Source organism: Chlorocebus sabaeus, chromosome 29 (genome assembly GCF_047675955.1).
Source record: "Chlorocebus sabaeus isolate Y175 chromosome 29, mChlSab1.0.hap1, whole genome shotgun sequence".
NCBI classification, from domain to species: domain Eukaryota; kingdom Metazoa; phylum Chordata; class Mammalia; order Primates; family Cercopithecidae; genus Chlorocebus; species Chlorocebus sabaeus.
In genome coordinates, this window is record NC_132932.1 from 1,874,367 (window position 1) to 1,895,219 (window position 20,853).

Consider the following 20,853-nt stretch of genomic DNA (forward strand, 5'->3'; position numbering starts at 1 on the left):
TTGGACTTTTTGTCAGATAGCCTAGCCACATTCATGTACCATTCCCTACTTATTTATTTCCTTTGAATAAACAAAATTAATACCTAATCATGCAAGAGGTAATGGCTCTCCCAATGGACTTGGCATTTTGGAAGGTGTCTGAAGGCTATTCTCTGAACTGGTCTCAGTGATTGACTGTTGACAGCTACCCAAACTTCCAGAATATAGTCCCTGGATTTCCAAACACTGGAGCAGGCTACCAGTAGACAATGGCTCCAGTAGGGGACCACGACTTCTCTATTGTCCTGGAGTTGGTAGCTGTGTTTCTACATTGGATGCAGGATCCTGAGCTATTGTGCAGAGTCCCCAGTTTCAGGGCTAACAGGAGAGGTGGGCAGATAACGGCTCTCAGCAGATCCAGGCCAGGATGGGACCCTGAGAACCATTTAATCTGAGCCAGTTATGTTGGTTTAATGCAAGTTCTCAGAAAAAAGTGACAAAGGCAAGGTTGGCTTCTTATCATCAGAGAGAGAGAGAGAGAGAGAGAGAGAGAGATTCTCTTTTTAAAACTCCTTCTTTCATAATACATTTTTTCTTTCTAACCTTACCTCTTCCTACACTGTGACCATGACTTTTATCCCTCATAAATACTGGAGAGACCCTCCTCAACCACAGCTTGCTTTTTTCCTGGTTCCAGGGAGCCCAAAACTAGAAGCCTGACCTAGGGCTTTTTTTCAGTAGTTGTAAAAAACTTATCAACACCAAGCCTCAGAATGGAATTTCCAAGCATATACAGAATATTGTCTTGAGAGAAATCTAATGCATTTGCTCCCAAATTTTACCCCTACCATTTGCAACAAACAATGGGTTTCTAATTTAGCACTTTTCACTTCCCAGGAAGCCCCACTCATTCAGTACTATGCTACAACAACTCTAAAGGAATATACACACTAAGCTGTAGTAAAATGCATAACTTACCTGGTTCCACGATGAGTTGAGTTCCCTTTCCAAAGAAGAGTTGTGCTGTGAAAGCACTACTGCAGGCATCATTACAAAAAACCTTGCTACCTATTTGCTCCCTGTCAGTCTAATTCATCTGTTTGGAAGTGGGTGGGTGGAGCAGAAAGGGTGTAGCTGGAGACAGAGCTTTGCAAGGGTTTCTGAGATCTGAGCATTATATTTTGGCAGCGTTTTTGATGTCTGCTATCTTCTGAGTTTTGACACTTAGGCAATTCCTTAGATTTTCTGCTATTATCTCCTCAACCTGCCATCTCTTACTCCCAGATCTTGCTTCAGGGTAACATTTTCACATATTTTGCTGAGAATTGCTAAATGGCCATTGTAGGCGGAACCATAACTATAAGCCTCAACTAAATCAATCACAACAGGATTGTGCCTCAGTGAGAGGTGGAAAGGCACAGTGGTTGGAGCAAGAGCCATTGATGCAAAAGACTTGGGGTTTATCCAAAGGATTATAATAATCACAGATGACTATCACTTGTATAAATACTTTTCTACTTAAAAAGCTGGTGTTTATACTGCTTCAACAAAGTTACTGAAATAAACCCTGTGAGGTGATATTTTTAGATCCATTTTACAGACAAAGTCACTGTAAAGGTGGTTAAGCGAGTGACTGAGTTGGGCGAGCTTTACTCAGTTTCCAGTTTCCAGCCCCTGAATCAGAGTAATAGATGATAGGACTGAAAGGGGTCTCAAGGCATCATTTTTCCAAACCTCTGTGATCACACGAGGGCTAATTAAGGGATGCATAGGGAGAGTTTTCACTCCCTTTCCAGTGCTTTTTTTCCCCATTAAATCACAGAATTCCTACTGGGTAGGACAGTCACACTACTGGGTTTCCTTGCTTTTTCTCCCAATTGTTCATAAGAATTGGTCTGGGGATAATCGGGATCATAGTGGGCAAGGGCTGGAAGACAACTTGGAAATCCTTCATTTAACTATAAGGAAACTATAGTTCAGTGCAGTTAAATCACAGAGTTTGTCAGATAATGCACTGTCAGTTAATGCATTGGATGGATTGGAACTTGGTCTCTGATATACTGGTTCAGCGTGCTTCTCATTTCACCTTGTGTCCACCACCGAGAAGTGCTGTCATGTGGATCTGATCACAGTGGTGGCCTAGATCTGTACATGGTGGATGCATGGATGTTGAGGAGGCTAGCTTTCTAGAGTCAGGTAGAGGGAATAGAAACTCTCTAGGAAGGACAATGGATCAAGATGGCTCGCTGAAGCACAGATGCCATCCTGAATTTTATCGGAAACTCAGTTCCTGTTCCTCAAGCCATCCCATGATATATTACCTACTGGAGCACTGCTTCCCAACCTGGTGACTTAGATAAATATTTAAAAAATATAATTGCCAAACATAGTGGTCATAAGAAGGAAAAGTAGGTTACTTACGTCTTTCTACCTCCAGATAGGTTCCTTTGCCAAAGATCAGTGGTCTGGCACAGCTGACATACCTAATCCAAAAACTACCTTGCTTTTCCCTTTACGGGAGCCCTAGCCCCAGTTGCCAAGCCATGTGATATTCATCGCAAGCTATTTTCTATCCTATCTGGCCTAACCTCTTCTCCTCAGTCTTACAGGTTGTCCTTCAGGATGGAACAAGAGGTGCCTCTAGTGTCAAATAGAAATCCAAGTTTTGCCCGTATTAAAATCTGACAGAATTTGTGCTCAAATAAGAGAGAATGAATATAGACTGGAAAGATGTTTTTTGGTTTGGTCAGGAGGAAAGAAGGGTGGGACATTGGTCATAGAGTAGTGGTTCTCCACCTTTGGGCTACACTTAGGTGGGACAGGGACCTACCAGGTTATATATACCATGCATTCCAACCTTTTAGGTGAAATTTATTTCATATCTGAGAGTTTTGCATCATTGCCAAGTATTGTGCAGAAGCCAGACTGCTTAGTACAACATAGAATTAAGTTTTTCCATCCATTTTAATAACACATTCATGCATACCAAATTTTAGCAAGCTTCAATGACACACTCACACTTAGAAGTGACAGTCAAATTAATTTCTGTCATATGTGAACATCAGAATCTATGAGATTGCCTGTATGTCACCCATAAAAACCAAGGAGGGAATATGAATTTTTCAGATCAGTTTACCATCCTTAAAAGACTGTAGATCATAGCTGGAGGATCACTAACATGAAGGGTGGTTCCTAGTTGTTGTGAAGTAGAAAGATGTCAGAGGATCCCAAACCTAGTTTTGACTCTGTCCCTTTCCAAGTGTGTAATCTTGGCCAAGTTCCTTAAACTCACTGAGCTTTATCTGGCTTCTCTACGAAGTGAGGATAACATCTTCTGTATTATAGCTTATAAGATTAGATACAGCATCTGTGAAGTAGAGAGCCTCGGTGTAATTATTAGAATGTTTATTAGGGCTAAACTCAGAGAAGATACATTTTACTTGAAGCTTGGGGAATGTAATTGCACTAAGAACAGAGCTCCCAAGCAGGACGGGTTGTTGGGACAGGTTGCTGAAAAAGAACAGAAGCTATTTTTTTGGTGTTATGTGATATGAAGAGGGTGCCCACTTCTTAGGGCCATGGGTAAGGACTGGTATTCACATTTCTGTCTCTCTAGATCTTTTCTCTAGGTTACATGTGACTTCCATTCCACTCTCCAATCTTCCCTTTAGAATTCAAAAGCAGAAGTCCTTACAGTGGCCTACAAGCCACCCTATCCCCAACCCATCACCAATCTGACTTCATTTTCACATTCTCTCCCCGTCACTCCCTCCCCTCCTCCAGCCACACACGCCAGGCAGCACTGTGTCCCCTCTGCCTGGAAGTGCTCTTCCTCCAGAGGTCTGGATGGCTCTCACTTTACCACTTCCTCGGGTCTCTGCTCAACTGTCCCCTTTCCAGTGAGACCTTCTGTGACTCTTCTGTTTAAAACTGCACACTGTCCCTCTCACTAGTCCCCTTTATTCTCCTTCCCGGCTTTATTTTTCTTCTCAGGGCTTATTACCCTAACATACTGTATATTTACACCCTAACATACTGTATATTTTATTTATTTATTAAAAAATAAGCTCCAATATGGCAGAAATTCATGCCTGCTTTGTTCACGTGGATTCCCTGGCACCCAGAATAGTGCCTGGCACGTAGTGGCAGTGACCTGTGATGGGTTGCAGAGCCAGGACTCGGGCTTGGCTCTGTAGGTTATCAGCTTCCTTTCATTTTTCTTTTCTTTAGCTTTACACCACAGCTGACTTTTTCTCTGATTCATTCATTCCTTTATTTATTCATCCACTCATTCAACAAATGTTTATTTAGTGCTTTCAGTGTATTCGTAGATGCAGTAAGAAACAACTCGAAGTCCTTTCTCTCACAGAGCAAGGGAAACAGACAGCAAACGAGCATACAAAGTTTCAAGTAGACATGAGGGCTCTACATAAAGCAGGGAAAGGGGTCTTCAGAGTGACATGAGGTGGTAGGGAAAGGATTCACTGGAAATGACATTTGAGTGGAGACCTGGAGGAGGAGAGGGAGAAAACTGTGTGAGTGCCTGGGAGAAAATGGCTCCAGGTGGAAGGACTTGCAGGTGCAAAGGCTCTGTTCTGGGAGATGCTCACTGGGAGTGACAGGGAATGCCAGATGCCAGAACAAGGGCTAGTGGGTCTGGAGGAATGGGAAGGTCATCTCTTAGAATCTGGGAGACATCTTGATGAGGCCAGAATTATGTGAACTCCTTTTCTTGAGGGAAAGAGTGATGCTCTGATCATCGTCTGGACCTTCTGTATTTAGGGACCCTAGGTCTCCAGGGGTGTAATGTGAGAGATGGGCCTCACCTAGCTCCTCCTGGGGAAGGGGAATGCTGCTTTGGGTAACTAGTTTTGGCGAGGGTTCAGAAGTTCTTCCTTGGTGAGAGAAGTGATGGGGATGGCACTGGAAGGGAAGTGGCATAACTGTTGTTTCTGATTCAGCTTGAAAAGGAGCTCATTAGAGGCCTGAGACAGAGGCTGGGCCAGACAGGAGAAACCTCCACACATGCCCTAGTCTAGCTGTAGTCCTGATGGAAGAGCAGAGTTCTTAAGAGCACAGATTCTGGCATCAAGCAGGTGCTTCAAATGATGACTTTACTAAGCTGTGTGATCTTGAGGAACCCCTTTGAGATTCAGTTTCCTGATCCATTAAAGGCAAATCATGGTACCTCAATTCCACATGATCGTTGTGAGGACTGAGTGAAATCACATTCATTAAAGGACTTAGTGCTGTGGCCTAATAAGTGGTAGGCACTCAAAGAGTGGTAGTTACATAATTATGACATAAAATAATAGATTGCATTCAAAGTCCCTCACATGGCCCGCTTCCATGCACATGTTCCCAGCGACCATGCCCCTTTTCCCTGCTGCTGCTGTTGTTACCGTAGAAGTACACATTTACATTACTTTATCCCATGCTGTTTTGTCCCGTTCTCTGTTCTGTTTTATGAAGCTAAGTGGCCTCTCCAGGTTTACTCTATCCAGATGACTAAAGTGTGAGGTCTACAGCTGTGGGTTTGTATAGACCTATTCTGTTAGTTTTGTGCTACCCAGGAGCTCCATAAGAACGAACTTGAAAGAAGCTCCCAAGGGAAAAAAAGCATCAAAAGGCTTCTGAGAAGATAAAGGGCCTGGGTTTTGCAGTGCTGTCTCTTGAATCCAATATTGGCTGCTTAAAAATAGCAGGCGCCATTCAAAATATTCTAGGTCGTGCCCCCTCTGGATACCCCTTATTTTTTCACTTCAAAGGCTGATGAAGTGCACCAATATGAAGTTCAGCATTTTCCAAACTTCATTTAAGCACATTTCCCCCGCTTTTTTCATCACATGCATCTGTCATAATTTCCTTAATAATTTAAACAAATTTACTCACTTTTTAATTTAAAATATAATTAAAAGGAAACTTGAAATCACATGGGTTTGATAACCTAGTTGTACTATTCTGATAGCCATTAAAAGATAGATCCATGCAAGTAAAAAGAATGTCTCTCCATCTGAAACCATGTGCTATGCACTCCACAGTTAGGGAAATATGGACCACGTAAATGGGTAAACAGAGGAGCTTAATTCATTAGGAAAAACTTGGCAAACAAAGGGAAATTAAGATAATCAGTCTTTAGCTTTGTTGGAAATGTGGATAGATTTATTTTAGTGAAAATTTTAAGGATAATGAGGTCTAAAGGCAAAGGCCCAAATTAGTTAAAATTTCAAAATCTTACTAAGATTTTGATTTTTTAAAAAAGTCTGAACATCTCTGCACTGACTCCGCTAGCACAGCTTTGGGTGTCTCTCTTCCTGATGGCAGGGCCCCTGCCCCTTTTCTCCCTGTAGTGTGTGAGGTCTGGGGATGCTCATGCCTGTCCTTCCCCTTCCTCAGCCTCCTTCACTGCATATGCCTGGAACTGCCTTGTCCCCAGTTGGTCTCTGAGAAGAGCCCACCATCACCACCCTATCTCTCTAGAGCCTTCTTTTACCTAGAAAAGCCTAAGCCGAGTGCCAAAGTCCCAGCCAGGGCAGGGCATGCTGTTTCTTTTTTAGCAGCTGGTTGGGCTGATTTGGGACCACTGACCCCTATTGCTAGACTTCCCTAGGACCTTTGAAATGGGTTTTTGTATTGGTTTATTACGTTTTCTTACTTAAGATTAATATGCACTATCTAACTGGAAGCTGCTGCCAGGTGGAGACCACTGTCTTATTTTATTTGATTTTTTTAGCAAGACACTGTTGAATGCAAATGTCATTGAAAGGACATCAAAGATGCCCTCTGTGTTGAGCATGATCCTTCAACAACCTTAGCATTGATTCCTGCCTAACTGTTAATAAGCGAGTGGTACCATACACTCTTCGCAAAAATGTTGAACGCTGGTGAGTGGTAGGGAACCCTCCTGGCTGTGTGCTGGAGACTACAAAGCATTTCTTAGTTGGAAGCATTACACATTCACTTTGTCCTGGTTGGAATCTGGTCTCAGTGGGAACTAGAATGTCCCATATTTCTCGCTAGTAACCTAGTTTTCATTTGCACCTCAAACAATTAGAAACAAATGTCTGGAACAGGTTATTCTCTTCTAAAGAGAAATATCACAACACCAGGGACTACTTGCTGTCGCCTCATCCTCCATGCCCAGGAGATGGATTCAGTTCTGAGCTCTCCCAGAAGGATATATTTGGTGTACGGGAGGTCAGAACGTTTGGAATCACCTTGGGAAAACCATCTGGACTCAGGTCAGCCTCATTCCGTGTCCATTCTGACTCTGCTCAGGGGAGCTGGGCCAATGACTGTGGTTTCTACAGCCTGACCTGAATTCGATGAACTGGGCAGAGTTCTCTGTTTCCTCTGAGCTGTATGGGTCCTTTCATATGCCTCAAAGTCTTTTTTCACAGACACCTTCTGCTCCCCTCCTATGGAAAGGATTAACTATATTTCACCTCTTCCCAGGAGTCCTCCTCAACACTAGCTATTTCACCCATTTCCCATTTCAGGATTATTTCTGCCTCCTTAGATGGAGGATGCCTTAACCTTAAATTTCAGATAAACAAATGAGTTACTTACCTGGTTCCACAGTCACACGGGTTCCTTTTCCAAAGATGAGTTTATCAGTGTCACAGCACTTGAGGACGTTCCAAAAACCTCAGTGCTGCTCCCACCTACCTTCTTCCCATTAGCTTTAGGACCGGAGTATCTTTAAGGCTCAGTTCCATGAAAGATGGCACTTGTTGCTTATCCAGCTGTTCATAGATGATGTAATCATCTGCAGGTAGGGACAGGTTTGCTTTGGGAAGGCTGTTGTCTGAGGAGTATGGAGGAGCATATTTCCTATGGCGGACCTTTCCAGCACAGTACACTTGATGCAGTGCTCTGAACTGTTGCTTTCTATTGTTTTACATTGCTCTCACTTCCTAGACCCATACTCAGCCCTCTGTGTTGGAAAGCTGGCACTGTCAAAGGGGTGGGTCCTGGCTTCATGACTACTGCAGGGTTAAGGCGTTTGTAGCCACCAGTGCTGCTTTAAAGGCAGATAATATGTGGCACAGCAAGAAGAGACAGGGTGGCATGAAGCACTGGGTGATTTACAGGGCAGTCAGCTTTAGAATGAGCAACTGTGGCTGGTGATTGCCTACAAACAAATCAATCTCTCTTCAAATCCATCTTCCCAAACCACAAAGCAAAGCACTTGGGTAAATCTCTCTAGGGGTTTGAATTTAGAAATTCCGTATGAGGTGGCTCATATAACTCTCTTTTGCAATAGAATCAACATGAAAGCAAGACAAGAATAGTTTTTAGGAAATACCTTTTTGTATTCCCCAAATGTGCTATAAGAAAATGTAGAAATGCCAGTTTTACCCAAGGGAGAACAGCAGTGAGTGAGAGGTCAGCAGCCGTGGTCATCTCCCCGGTCCAGTCAGCTTCCTGCTATCCTTTCCAGACTCCAAAGCAAGGAGGGAAGCTGCTTGCTGTTTTTATGTCCTGAGGTGTGGGACCCAGGCTGAGGATATCCCAGGGAAATGGCACTTTTGCCCCTGCAGTTTTTGTACAGGTCTCTGTAGGTTTTGTAGCACTGTGCGTATCCACCCAGTCACAGTGCTACAGAGCTTTACAAAAACTTCCCCTCGGTTTCACACTATATGGCCCCTGAGAATCCCCAGAACCAGATGTTTTCTCCAAGTCAAGCTCCAGCAAGATCAAAGGGTCCTGACAGTTAGGTCAGGCCAAGCTGACTCAGGTGCATCTGTCTGGGGCTCTTCTGCCCCACTGGCTAAATCTGCCTTGGGGTTTGTGACTAGAATGGACTTTTAGAAATCATCACATCCACTCCCATCTGTGCTTTCTGGCCAGTCTGCCCTCAGATGGTTTCCCACTGAGGAGTTTGTCGGGTGCTTAGACATCTCATGTAGATTCACATGCTGTGGGTTAGGCAGAAAATGCTTGTGGTCACTGTAATTTCACCTGTCCCCTGCTAAGCTTGTGAATCACCTCTTCCTACCCCGCTTTACCCTTGAATAATATATATACAGTTTACAAAGGGTTTTCATGTAAATTTAAAATTTTGTCCTCTCCATTAACCTCCTCCCAGTTACAGGCCAGTAGCCCACATGGTGTTTTGTGCGATTTAGAAAAGGCGACTGTGCTGGGTGAATGCAGAGATAGCCCCTTGGGTTCAAGCTTGGCAAACAGATTGCACTTTTGTGTGGTTTATGAAACGCCTTCCCTGTCCAGAAGTTGCAGCCCCACATCAGGGCCTTGGCTGGTGGCAAAGCACGCCTTGATCTTAGCCCCACTTCTCCTCTCTGCCAGGTGCCCTTGTGAAGGCACAACCTGTGCAATCAGAGGCAGCAGCTCTGGCCAAATTCAACGGATGATTTTCAGTTTTAATCTTGTTTGACCTCTGAGTTTTGACCCAGTCATTGCCTTCTCAAAAACTCTCCTCAGGGCTCACAAGACACTGGTCTTGCTTGCCTTTGATCTCTGTTCTAGTGCTGTCAAAACAAAGTAATATGATAGGCTCGTCGGAAGTGACCTTATTAAACGTTAACCATGAAAGAAGAGTATGAATTTTGTTGTTGTTACTATCTAGCAACAGGGAGCAGGAATTTAAAAAGGTTAATCTTCACACTTTCCCTGAAGGTCTTACCCAAATCCATGGTTTGATTTAATTATGACTACTTTGCCTACGACCTTTGTGATGACTTTCCACCCTACATACAGCTGCATGCCTGCCCCATAAACTCCAAGGAACGTTATTTCTATATATAAAATCTAACATTCTTTTGCTGATTAAAAAAAAGCAAATAGGAAAAGAGAAAAATAAGAATGTTATGGCCTCAGTAACAGACAATGCAATGGGATGGCATAGAGCAAAAGGCCTCATGGGGAGAACCAGATAAGAATAAAGAACTGTCACTTGGACTCTTGAGTGTAGCTGGCCTTAGGTACTAGTCTTTGAAATGGCAAGAGGTAGCTGATTGATGCAGTAAGCTTCTGACTCACCCATATGAGACTCATTGAGCTCCTTCTAGTGCTGGTGACTTTCCCAAGAAGCTGGTGACTTTCACACCATCAGAAACTGGTATAAATAGAATTAGTTAGAGGAAACAAACGTTGGGAATCCTGATGAGAATGTGGCTTCCCAACTCTTCACTTCCTCCCTGTAATAGAAGTACCTCCAGGTTTTTTGCCATGTGACTTTGCAGGGCTTCCTACTACAGGCTCTATTGACATTGGAGCTTCATTATGCTTTGAATCATAGAATATGAGTGGCACTTTTGCTCCTGAAGTTTTTGTACAGGTCTCTGTAGGTTTTATAGCACAGTGCGTATCCACCCAGTCACAGAGCTACAGAGTTTTACAAAAACTTCCCCTCGGTTTCACACTATATGGCCCCTGAGAATCCCCGGAACCAGATGTTTTCTCCAAGTCAAGCTCCAGCAAGATCAAAGGGTCCTGATAGTTAGGTCAGGTCAAGCTGGCTCAGTGTATCAGTTCTAAACTAGTGTGCCAGTTCTAAGCTGAGGCTTCAAGACATGTCACATCATGAGTTTCCACCAGCACTCTTTTTTCTTTTTTTTGAGATGGAGTCTTGCTCTGTTGCCCATGCTGGAATGTACTGGTGTGATCTCGTCTCACTGCAACCTTTGTCTCCCGGATTCAAGTGATTCTCCTGCCTCAGCCTCCTAAGCAGCTGGGATTACAGGTGTGTGCCACCACGCCCAGCTAATTTTTGTATTTTTAGTAGAGACAGGGTTTCACAATATTGGTCAGGCTGGTCTTGAACTCTTGACCTTGTGATCTGCCTACCTCGGCCTCCCAAAGTACTGGGATTACAGGCATGAGCCACTGTGCCTGGCCTCCACCAGCACTCTTTAGCCTCTATCCTTTGAGATGAAAGGAGTGTTCTCCAGGGAGTCGTTGCTGCTTCACCCTGATCTCTAGAATGAAGACACATAGAACAGACCTAAATCCAACTCACATCTTGAAGCCAAGTCCAGGTGGCCTGCAGACCAGTGAGCAAAAGTGATACATGTTTGTTACTGTAAGCAATTGAAATTTTGGGGTTGTTTGTTATAGATCACAATTACAACAAAAATAGTTGATTAATACAGATGGTGGATCTTGGAAGGATTCCACCTTATATGCTTTTAACTCTATGTCTCCAGCAATTATGGAATGATATACATAAAATTTTTGGTGGCTTCCTATTATCCTCAGGACAAAACAGTATAAAACGCAAGACCTTAGCTTACTTGCTCCCTTAAACGCAGTTGCGTTGAACTACTTACTTCCTGAATGCTCTGTGCTCTTTCATATTTCTTTGCTTAAGATGCCCTTTCCTTCTTCTATCCCCCAGTTGATCCCTAGCCCCTCTCTTTAAATCCTCTGCATTTTCAGGCTCTTAGCTTAGTTGTTTGCTTCCCTGGGAATTCCTAAATGACTACCCCAAACTGATCTGGGTTAAGTGCTCACCCTTTTCAGAATTTTCATGGCATCCAGTAATTATCTTTATTTTTGCACTCAAAACCCTTTTTCTCTCTTCTTCATTAGGTCGAGACCCTTGAGGGAAGTGATCTGTTTTGTTCATACCTGTATACCACGTACCGTGCAGAGCCTGATCCAGTGAGTGCTCAGAAAGTGCCTTCTGAATCCATTTTAAGGATGAGGTATTTCAGGTTCAGGGAAGATAAGCTAGTAAGTGACAGAGCCATGGCCAGATCTTCCCAACTCCCAGGCTCTGGCTCACTGCCTGGCACCAGGTTGCCTTATGGAATACTGCCTTAACATTTGTTTAGTGGTACACGGGACCACTACTTAAAACACATTGATTTTTAATATTAGCCTGAGTTAAACATGGTGGGTAAGTTTAATTTGTTGTGATTTACTCCATACCATATAATATATTCTAAAGCTGTATAGAAATGAGTTTCACATTGTCTACATATTTGGAGTATTCAAGTCATGTTCTCTTCCACTAACATGGGTAATCAGAGATCAATTGCACCTCTGGAGAGGAATCCTTGAATGCCATAGCTGGGAGACGTTTCAAAGATCATATATTCACTCTCCTAAGTTTTCAGATGAGAGAGTCTAGAAAGATCCAGAGAGGTTTTACAATTTGACCAAGTCACCCAATTTCAAAAGAATATACAAGAAATTGGGTATCTATATCCAATTGATCTTTTTGGTACACTAGGCAAATGTCTTCTTTGGTCTTTCATTCTGGCATTTATGGTTTGAGAGTGTTTCAGCCTCTCAGTTGATGCCCTTCCCTGGAGTGGCCATAGGGTAGTCTGGGCAACCTGGCCCTTTCTTTCTCTGTGTAGTTTTTTATCATTATGTGAGATGCTCTTCTGCAGGAAAGGGGAAGAGCAGGCACAAGGTGGATGAATCCTGAGGTTCAACTCTCCCTGGAAGGAGCCTGTGTTATGTTCTTTTTGCCAGGCACTCTCATTTTCAGAGGAAAGGGACAGTGTTGGCGGCTGGGTTGACTGTGGTACTGTTCAGTCCTGGCTGGATTGTGATCTCATGCTTGGGAGCAAATTTGTGGGATATTACGCCAAGAAATGAAATAGAGATTGAACAGGGGCATCCTCCAGGCTTAGAATATTTGGGACTGTGAACTTGGAGCTAGTGTTATTTATCTCCACCCACTGCTCCTGGTATTGACACATATGGTTTGAGAGTTGTAGGCAAACTACAGTGTGTTTTAAAAGGGATACTAGGTTGTTTAAGAGACTTCAAACCATGTCCTGGGAGGAATAGCTAAAACATATGGGAGACTGTAGACCAAAGGAAGGGAGGTATCACAGTGATCATAGTCTTCAGATATCTATCAGAGAAGAGCTGGCGTATCAGAAGACAGTTGGATTCTCGTGTCTGCTTATGCACTCTACCTATTGCAATATATTGGTTTGGTTGAAATATGTGAGAGAAATCTGGCCTTACATAGATATGTAGTATGAAAACAAAGGAGTATTTTAACAGCCTGTTCAAAATATTGTGGATACAGTATTCTTTATATTGCACCATAACATGACAAAAGGTAGTTTCTTTGAAGGTTAGTTATGATGTGAAATCTGACACCATGTTAGTGAACTTATCATATTCTGTTACATTAAAACATTGGTTTATCCTGAAATGTGGATAGAATGTTCACCCATGCACGCTTCTTAACGCATCCATTGGTCACTTGAGAAAATTAGTTCACTGTTAAGCAGCTTCCACCTGTTAGCACACATTTTATTATTCAATGCCAAAATATTACAGTAGTTAACATAATCACTAGTCTCTTTAAATCAGGAAAAATTTTTAAATATTGGTGAGCAATCTACTTCACAGTGGCAAACATAAATTTCCTAAAACTCTAATTTTTCCTGGAAGTTTAGATTTTATAATTAGCAGGTTGGGCACGGTGGCACACACCTGTAATCCCAGCGCTTTGGGAAACTGAGATGGGCAGATCACTTGAGGTCAGGCATTCGAGACCAGCCTGACCAACATGCTGAAACCTCGTCTCTACTAAAAACACAAAAATTAACTGGGTGTGGTGGCGCGTGGCTATAATCCCAGCGACTTGAGAGGCTGAGGCAGTAGAATCACTTGAACCCAGGAAGTGGAGGTTGCAGTGATCTGAGATCACACCACTGCACTCCAGCCTAGGCAACAGAGTGAGACTCTGACCAAAAAAAAAAAAAAAAAAAAAAAAAGATTTAATAATTAGCAACAACTATCAGTTGTTTATTTTAATATGGCAGGCTCTGTTCATCTGTTTTTAAGAAAATGGCTGGCAAATCTACAAGTCTGAATAACCATAGTTGCCTGTCAATTGTTCTTTCAAGCAAAAATGTTTGTTTTTTGGAAAAAGTAGCTAGTTCAACTTGCAACTCAAACAACCACATAACTGTGATCTTAGATAACGATCATAATTTGGAATGTAACAGAAGTGCTTTATGTGTACTTACCATTTTGTCACACAGAATACTAAAATACATGTACTCAAAAGTTGAGATTTAATACAATTAATAATTGTTACTGCTTTGTAAGTATTATGGGCTCAATTGTTTGCCCCCTAAATTCATGTTTAAGCCCTGAATCCCATAACCTCAGAATGTGGCTATATTTGCAGAAAGGGCCTTTTGAGAGGTTTTAAGTTAAAATGAGGCCATTAAGGTTGGCCCTAATTCAGTCCGACTGATGTCCTTATAAGAGGAGGAAATGGCCGGACGCGGTGGCTCAAGCCTGTAATCCCAGCACTTTGGGAGGCCGAGACGGGCGGATCACGAGGTCAGGAGATTGAGACCATCCTGGCTAACATGGTGAAACCCCATCTCTACTAAAAAATACAAAAAACTAGCCGGGCGAGGTGGCGGGTGCCTGTAGTCCCAGCTACTCGGGAGGCTGAGGCAGGAGAATGGCGTGAACCCGGGAGGCGGAGCTTGCAGTGAGTTGAGATCTGGCCACTGTACTCCAGCCTGGGTGACAGAGCAAGACTCCGTCTCAAAAAAAAAAAAACAAAAAAAAGAGGAGGAAATTTGGACACACCATGAAAAGAGACACCAGTGTGCCCCACACAAAGAGGAAAGACCACCCTTTCTTCAGGGCACAACGAGAAGCCTGCCATCTGCTTGGAGATGGAGGAGAGAGGCCTTAGAAGAAACCAACTCTGCCAGCACTTTGATCTTGGACTTCCATCCTGTAGAACTGTGAGAAAATAAATTTCTGTTGTTTAAGTCGCCTAGTCTGTGGTATTTCGTTATGGCAGCCCCAGCAAGGTGACACAGTCAGTATCATTTTTAAGTGAAACTAACTTTTTTCCCCCTGAAAATTTGTGGCAGTGAAGAATGTAATGATTATTAATACAAATTTGATGCCCCTGCCTTGATTCATGCTAAGGCACCAGCAGTTTTATCCACCATTGCTTTTCCACCATCAGTGTAAATATCAACACAATGAAAAAGGCAAATAATGTTTTGCTGTTACTGTGAAAATAATTCTGACCTCATGGGCTCCCTGAAAAGATCTTGAGGTGCCCAGAGGTCCGTGGGTAATACTTTGAAAATCCCTGTCCTAATTCCGTGTTGTTTGTGCTACCAAAGCTGCAACAGCAGCAGTAAATACCAAGCTCTCTCCACTACTTCACTACTCTCTACCTACTTTGCTAATGACCAGTAGATCAATTGTATCATATGTTTTGAGTGATGGATGAGTGAGTGGTTAGAAGTCATTTGGAGCAGTAGCCTTTCATTTCTGTAGAAATGATTAAATGGATCCACACATTTTGGTTGGACTCTCTAGAGTCAAGGACCATGGATCTGTATGTCATCTGCCTCTGATTTCTTCTTGGTGGTACCTCACCCTGGAAGTCAGATGCTGGATCTATGATGGTGGGAAGGCTCAGTGATGACCTGAGAGTCTGTGTATGTTTTCTTCAGTACCTATACTATGTTTTTGTGGCAATATGTTAGCCCTCCCATTAAAAATAATAAGTGCTTACTTGTTTAAGTGACAGATACTTGAAACTGTAACCTGAGGTTTTTTGCAAAACCATAAAGAAGAAGAACGGACCAACATGACTTGCAGAGTTAATGGGTCAAACAAACAATATACTTAGCAACTGGACAAGAATTAAAAGAGACCAGGATTTTGAACTGAGATCCATATTAAGCCCTAAGAATGGATTAAACCTGGTCAGGCTACCTTATTTGAGGGGTCTGGACACATTTTGGGTTTTGTCAAAACCATCTCTTAGGTTGTCTCTGATGCCCACCCACCGAAGGAGAAGTAGCTTGAAAATCGTCTGATTGGGGTTCATTGGTACAACTGTGGAAGTCTGGAACTGTCCCACCCCCACTTCTAACACAAGGGGAAGACTTGATATTGAGCTATAATCATTATGTCAAATCTTTAAAGTCAGTGATTTTAAGATATCTCAGTTATGTCTGTGTCTTGAAAAAGAATAATAAGAATCTAAAATGTGCAACATCATTATTAGTGGTTTTCTTGTTCATTTTACTCATATAGTTAGTGACAGAATTCATTATTGTCTTAGAAATATGTTATATAAACACAAGATTTTAATTTGTCCAAACGCTTACAGATCTAGGGAATTCTTTGAGCAGAGTAGTGTTCCTTAAGAAAATATGCTAATTTTTAAGGAAGATATTGTATTTCAAATTTTCATTGTTTAAATTTGCTGTAGACTTGTTGGCCATTTAAAAATGAAAACTTAATTGTTTATTTTTTTGAGACAGGTTCTCACTCTGTCATCCAGGCTGGAGTGCAGAGGCATGCTCATGGCTCACTGTAGCCTTGACCTCCCAGGTTCAAGTGATCCTCCCACCTCAGCCTCTCTAGTAGATGGGACTGCAGGCATGCACCACTTTGCCTGGCAAAATTTTTGCATTCTTTTGTAGAGACAGGGTTTTGCTATGTTGCCGAGGCTGGTTTAGAACTCTTGGGCTCAAGCAATCTACCTGCCCTGGCTCCCCAAAGTGCGGGGATTACAGGGGTGAGCTACCATGTCCAGCCACAAAATGAAAACTTTAAAAAAGGATTTTATTATAAAATTTTTGAAACAATCCAAAAAGAAGAGATTAACAAAATAAGTATCCATAGAATGATCACCTAGATTTAACAATTGTTAGTATTTGTCACATTTTCTATTTATTTTGCTCGAGTATTTAAAAAAATTACAGATAAAATGACAATTCACTTCAGTGTATATTACGAAAAGGAATATTTTTCTACACAGCCACAATACCATTTTCCACCTGACAAAGGTAACAGAAATTCCCGAAAATAACTTAATAGCCAACCCATAGTCAAGCTTTCCTAATTTTCCTCCAAATGTCTTCTATAGATTCTTTCCTTCTTTCTTTTCTTTTCTTTCCTTCCTTCTTTCCTTCCTTCTTTCCTTCCTTCCTTCCTTCCTTCCTTCCTTCCTTCCTTCCTTCCTTCCTTCCTTCCTTCCTTCCTTCCTTCCTTCCTTCCTTCCTTCCTTCTTTCCTTCCTTCCTTCCTTCCTTCCTTCCTTCCTTCCTTCCTTCCTTCCTTCCTTCCTTCCTTCCTTCCTTCCTTCCTTCTTATTTACAGGCACAGGGTCTCAAACTCCTGGGCTCAAGCAGTCCTCCAGTCTCTGCCTCCCAAAGTGCTGGGATTATAGGCATGAGCCACCGTGCCTGGCCTCTGTTACAGATTTTTTTTTTTTTTTTTTTTAAAACAAGGATCCATTCAAAGACTATGCATTCCATTGTTGTTAAATCTTTTAAATCTCTTTAATCTTTAATAGTTCTCCTTCCACTGCTTCCCCTCTACTGCACTTTTTTTCCCCTTTTCATGACATTGATTATTGGTGAGACTGAACCTGTTCAGCAGAATGTCTCACCTGCTGGATTTGTCTAGATATTTCTTTGTGGAATCCTTTAATTTGCTTTTCTAACTTCCTGTCTCCTGTTAGAACTAAAGTTTGATTAGTTTTAGTTTATTTATTTATTTCTGTCAGAAATACCGTGTAGGTGATGTTATGCCCTGTGTATTGCATCATGTCAAGATGGGTATAATGGCTTGATAAAGATGAGTGATCATTAGGATAAGATGGCTACAGATATCTTCACAAAGTTACACATTCCCATTATAGCCAGCAAGGAATCTGAGACTTTAAAATGTTTTAAAACTTTTTCTTTCTTTTGGCTTGAAATGATTTTTTTGCATGATTTCTTTGTGTGAAGCAGGAAGCTAGTCAATTTCTTCTTTCTGTAACTGTGAATGCCTACACAGTTCTGTCTGCTATGCAAAAATAAATGTTGTAAACTCATCAATGTTGAAAAAGTAATACCTAAAGAGTATTCACTTTTAGACAGCAAGAATCTAAGGATGTTATGTTCCATTTCTGCACTAAAAATGAGAATTTCATTCAAGGTGTTATTTCTGTGAATTTTTTCTAGTCCCTGAAAATGGGCTTCTTTGATTTTATTTTGATTGGGTTGATGTATTCTGTCCTTGAAGTCATAAATCCAGTTACTTTGGACAACCTAGGGAGGAGGCCTAGGCATAGTTTTCTTCACCTGTGCATTGTTTGTGCTCTCCTAGACTTAAAAGGAGCAACTGGACATGGTGTGCTAATTGGTGATTGTAATTCCAAGAGAAGGGATTAATTCTCATGTTCTTGAATCAAACTCACATGGGGTCGAGAAGAGTGAAGAAAAACACAGGACTTCTAAGCTCTCAGATCTATGGTATTAACACTGGTTGATCTGAAGTGAACAGAAAAGTGGTTTAGTTCAGAGGGGATATATTTCAAAAATACATAGCTCACTTGGGTGGAGATAGGTTATGTCTTTGCTCTGGGGTGAAGGGACTTCTTGGTGGCATTAGTTAGAGAGGGAGATTCTTTCACTCTCCGTAATATTCCCAGTCGCACTAGGGCTGTCACTATCTGTAGGCACCAATTCAGGATTCGTCTCCTCTAAAAGCTTTTCTTTGCTGACTTTATCCAACAAAAACTGTCCCTACCAGCATCTGTTTACCTACTTGTGACTTTCTAGTAACTAGGGTCTTATTTGGAGGAGTGCACTTTTCACCACATCACTGGGGCATTTGGCCCATGCTACCTACTAACAACCTTCATGCCACTGCAACTCACTTATTCGACAGTTTTCTCATCAGAACAAGGCACATGACCTGTTAGGAATTGGGCATTCAATGTCAGAATTTCACCTTGGGGATCTGCTTCCAGATGGTCCTTAGACCAGTGGTCTAAGGTCTTTGATCACTGGTCTTTCTAAAGACAATGGTCTTTAGAAACACATTATTTTAAAAAGTTGGAACTCTGCAAGGATGCTGTATTCCAATGAAATGCTATCAGCTCTTACAAAGCTATTCAATTCACAACAAGCTCTTTCTTGAACACTTGCCTTGTACTGGACACCAAGTTCTTTGAAGGAAGGGATTACGTAAGTTAGTTAGATTTGGGTTCAACTTCTTCGTTCATCATATACCTAGTGTGTAGCCTACTATTCAGGTACTCAGTCACGATTAGTCCCAACTCCTTTACTCTTCCATTATATTCTCTTTTCAGTGCCATGGGTATATTTAGTAAATATTGAAATGAGTGGTTGGAATTATTTATCACGGATGTTTTTGGTGATACTTGTTTATGTTCTGAAACTATTGCAGTAGACCAATGTGGAATAAATAGAAAATAGTTGGGACAGCCGGGCGCGGTGGCTCAAGCCTGTAATCCCAGCACTTTGGGAGGCTGAGATGGGCGGATCACAAGGTCAGGAGATCGAGACCATCCTGGCTAACACGGTGAAACTCCGTCTCTACTAAAAAAATACAAAAAACTAGCCGGGCGAGGTGGCGGGCGCCTGTAGTCCCAGCTACTCGGGAGGCTGAGGCAGGAGAATGGCGTGAACCCGGGAGGCGGAGCTTGCAGTGAGCTGAGATCTGGCCACTGCACTCCAGCCTGGGCGACAGAGCAAGACTCCGTCTCAAAAAAAAAAAAAAAAAAAAAAAAAGAAAATAGTTGGGACACAGGGGCAATAAAACTCATATATTATTTTCCCATGACACTCAGAGGACTCTTCCAATGCTGAGACCCACATAGCGGATCACAGCTGGGTGTTTTTGAACAAAGGCTTAATGCACTCCAACCTCTGTGGTACCAACGCACAGTGAAACACATCAGTATAAAAACCCTCTTCTTCCTTTTTCCCTTTCCTTGGCACTTTGCCATCACCACCCTCTGCCATCCACAATACCTCTGAAACTCCTTTCACCAATGCTGTTATTGTGGTTAAATGCTGTGAAACTCAGGCACAAAATTATTATAATCACACAAATAAATGAGTAAAACACTATCAACCTAAAAAACGAATGGGTGAAGGACAAATGAAGAAAGTTAATCATTGATTATCAGACTTGAAAAATGATTTAACTCTCTAATAATAAAAATGTAAAGTATTAACAAACAATTTTTTGGTTAGATATTTAATTACAGCTTTTGCTCAAAATGGTGACACTCCCAATGTGGGCAAGGTGTTGGTAACAATATAAATTGTTTGATTTTTATTGGAAGCCAATTAGTTAATGTCAAAAGAGTAAAAATATTTATATTCTTTTGAACAACTATTTCCACTTTGGGGAATTTACTGTGAGAAAATACTATATCTATTTGAACATGGAGTAAGGTTCATGATCCTCAGAGAAGAAGAAATCCCTTATATTTGATTCCTTACAATAATTATGAAAAACAATATTACAATACTTTCACTTAATTATTTTACTTTGAACAGTTAAGTACAGTTTAGTGAGGACACATTGGAATGATCTCAATCAATGCTAGCTCATGGATGCTTATGGCAGTGAGCTGATAGAATTAGTTAAAAAGACGACTAAGTAGTTTAACAGAAACATAGTAACTATTTTTTGGGTCTCCCAGGGCCTTCAAGATTGCAAGTGTTTGATATTGTTTAAACAAATCTATCAAAGGAAATGTTTTGTTGTGGAGATCATGAATATTCACTTATAGGATAAATGGCAAAACAATGATTCTAAATTTATGTGAGTATGTATTATGTCTCAAAAGTAGGTATTAATAATGTGCTATTGTTCAAACAATTTAAAATTATGTTTCTAAATCTAATGTGCTTCTAAATTTTCAATTTAGCAAAGTGAGTTTCATATACTCTGGAAAAATATTTGAGGATAAAAAAGTGGCTCTAGTGGTGACAAATACATTGATTTGAAATGCTTAAGAAGAATTTAAAGTTATTTTATGAATTATGAAAAGGAAAAGGCAGTATTCAAAACTGATATATTATCTTACATAATATGTGATTTTAAAATATGCATGTTTAACTGTCTT

The 20,853-nt window shown here is 41.5% G+C and overlaps 1 gene segment (V, D, J or C); it reads right to left on the reverse strand.

Moving 5' to 3' along the window:
* LOC103231396 (T cell receptor delta constant-like) overlaps positions 1-20,853 on the reverse strand; it is a 45,332-nt gene that overhangs the window by 8,779 nt on the left and 15,700 nt on the right. Inside the window, 1 exon segment of the C gene segment in view lies at positions 7,549-7,618. Within this exon segment, the coding sequence occupies positions 7,549-7,618 (70 nt within the window).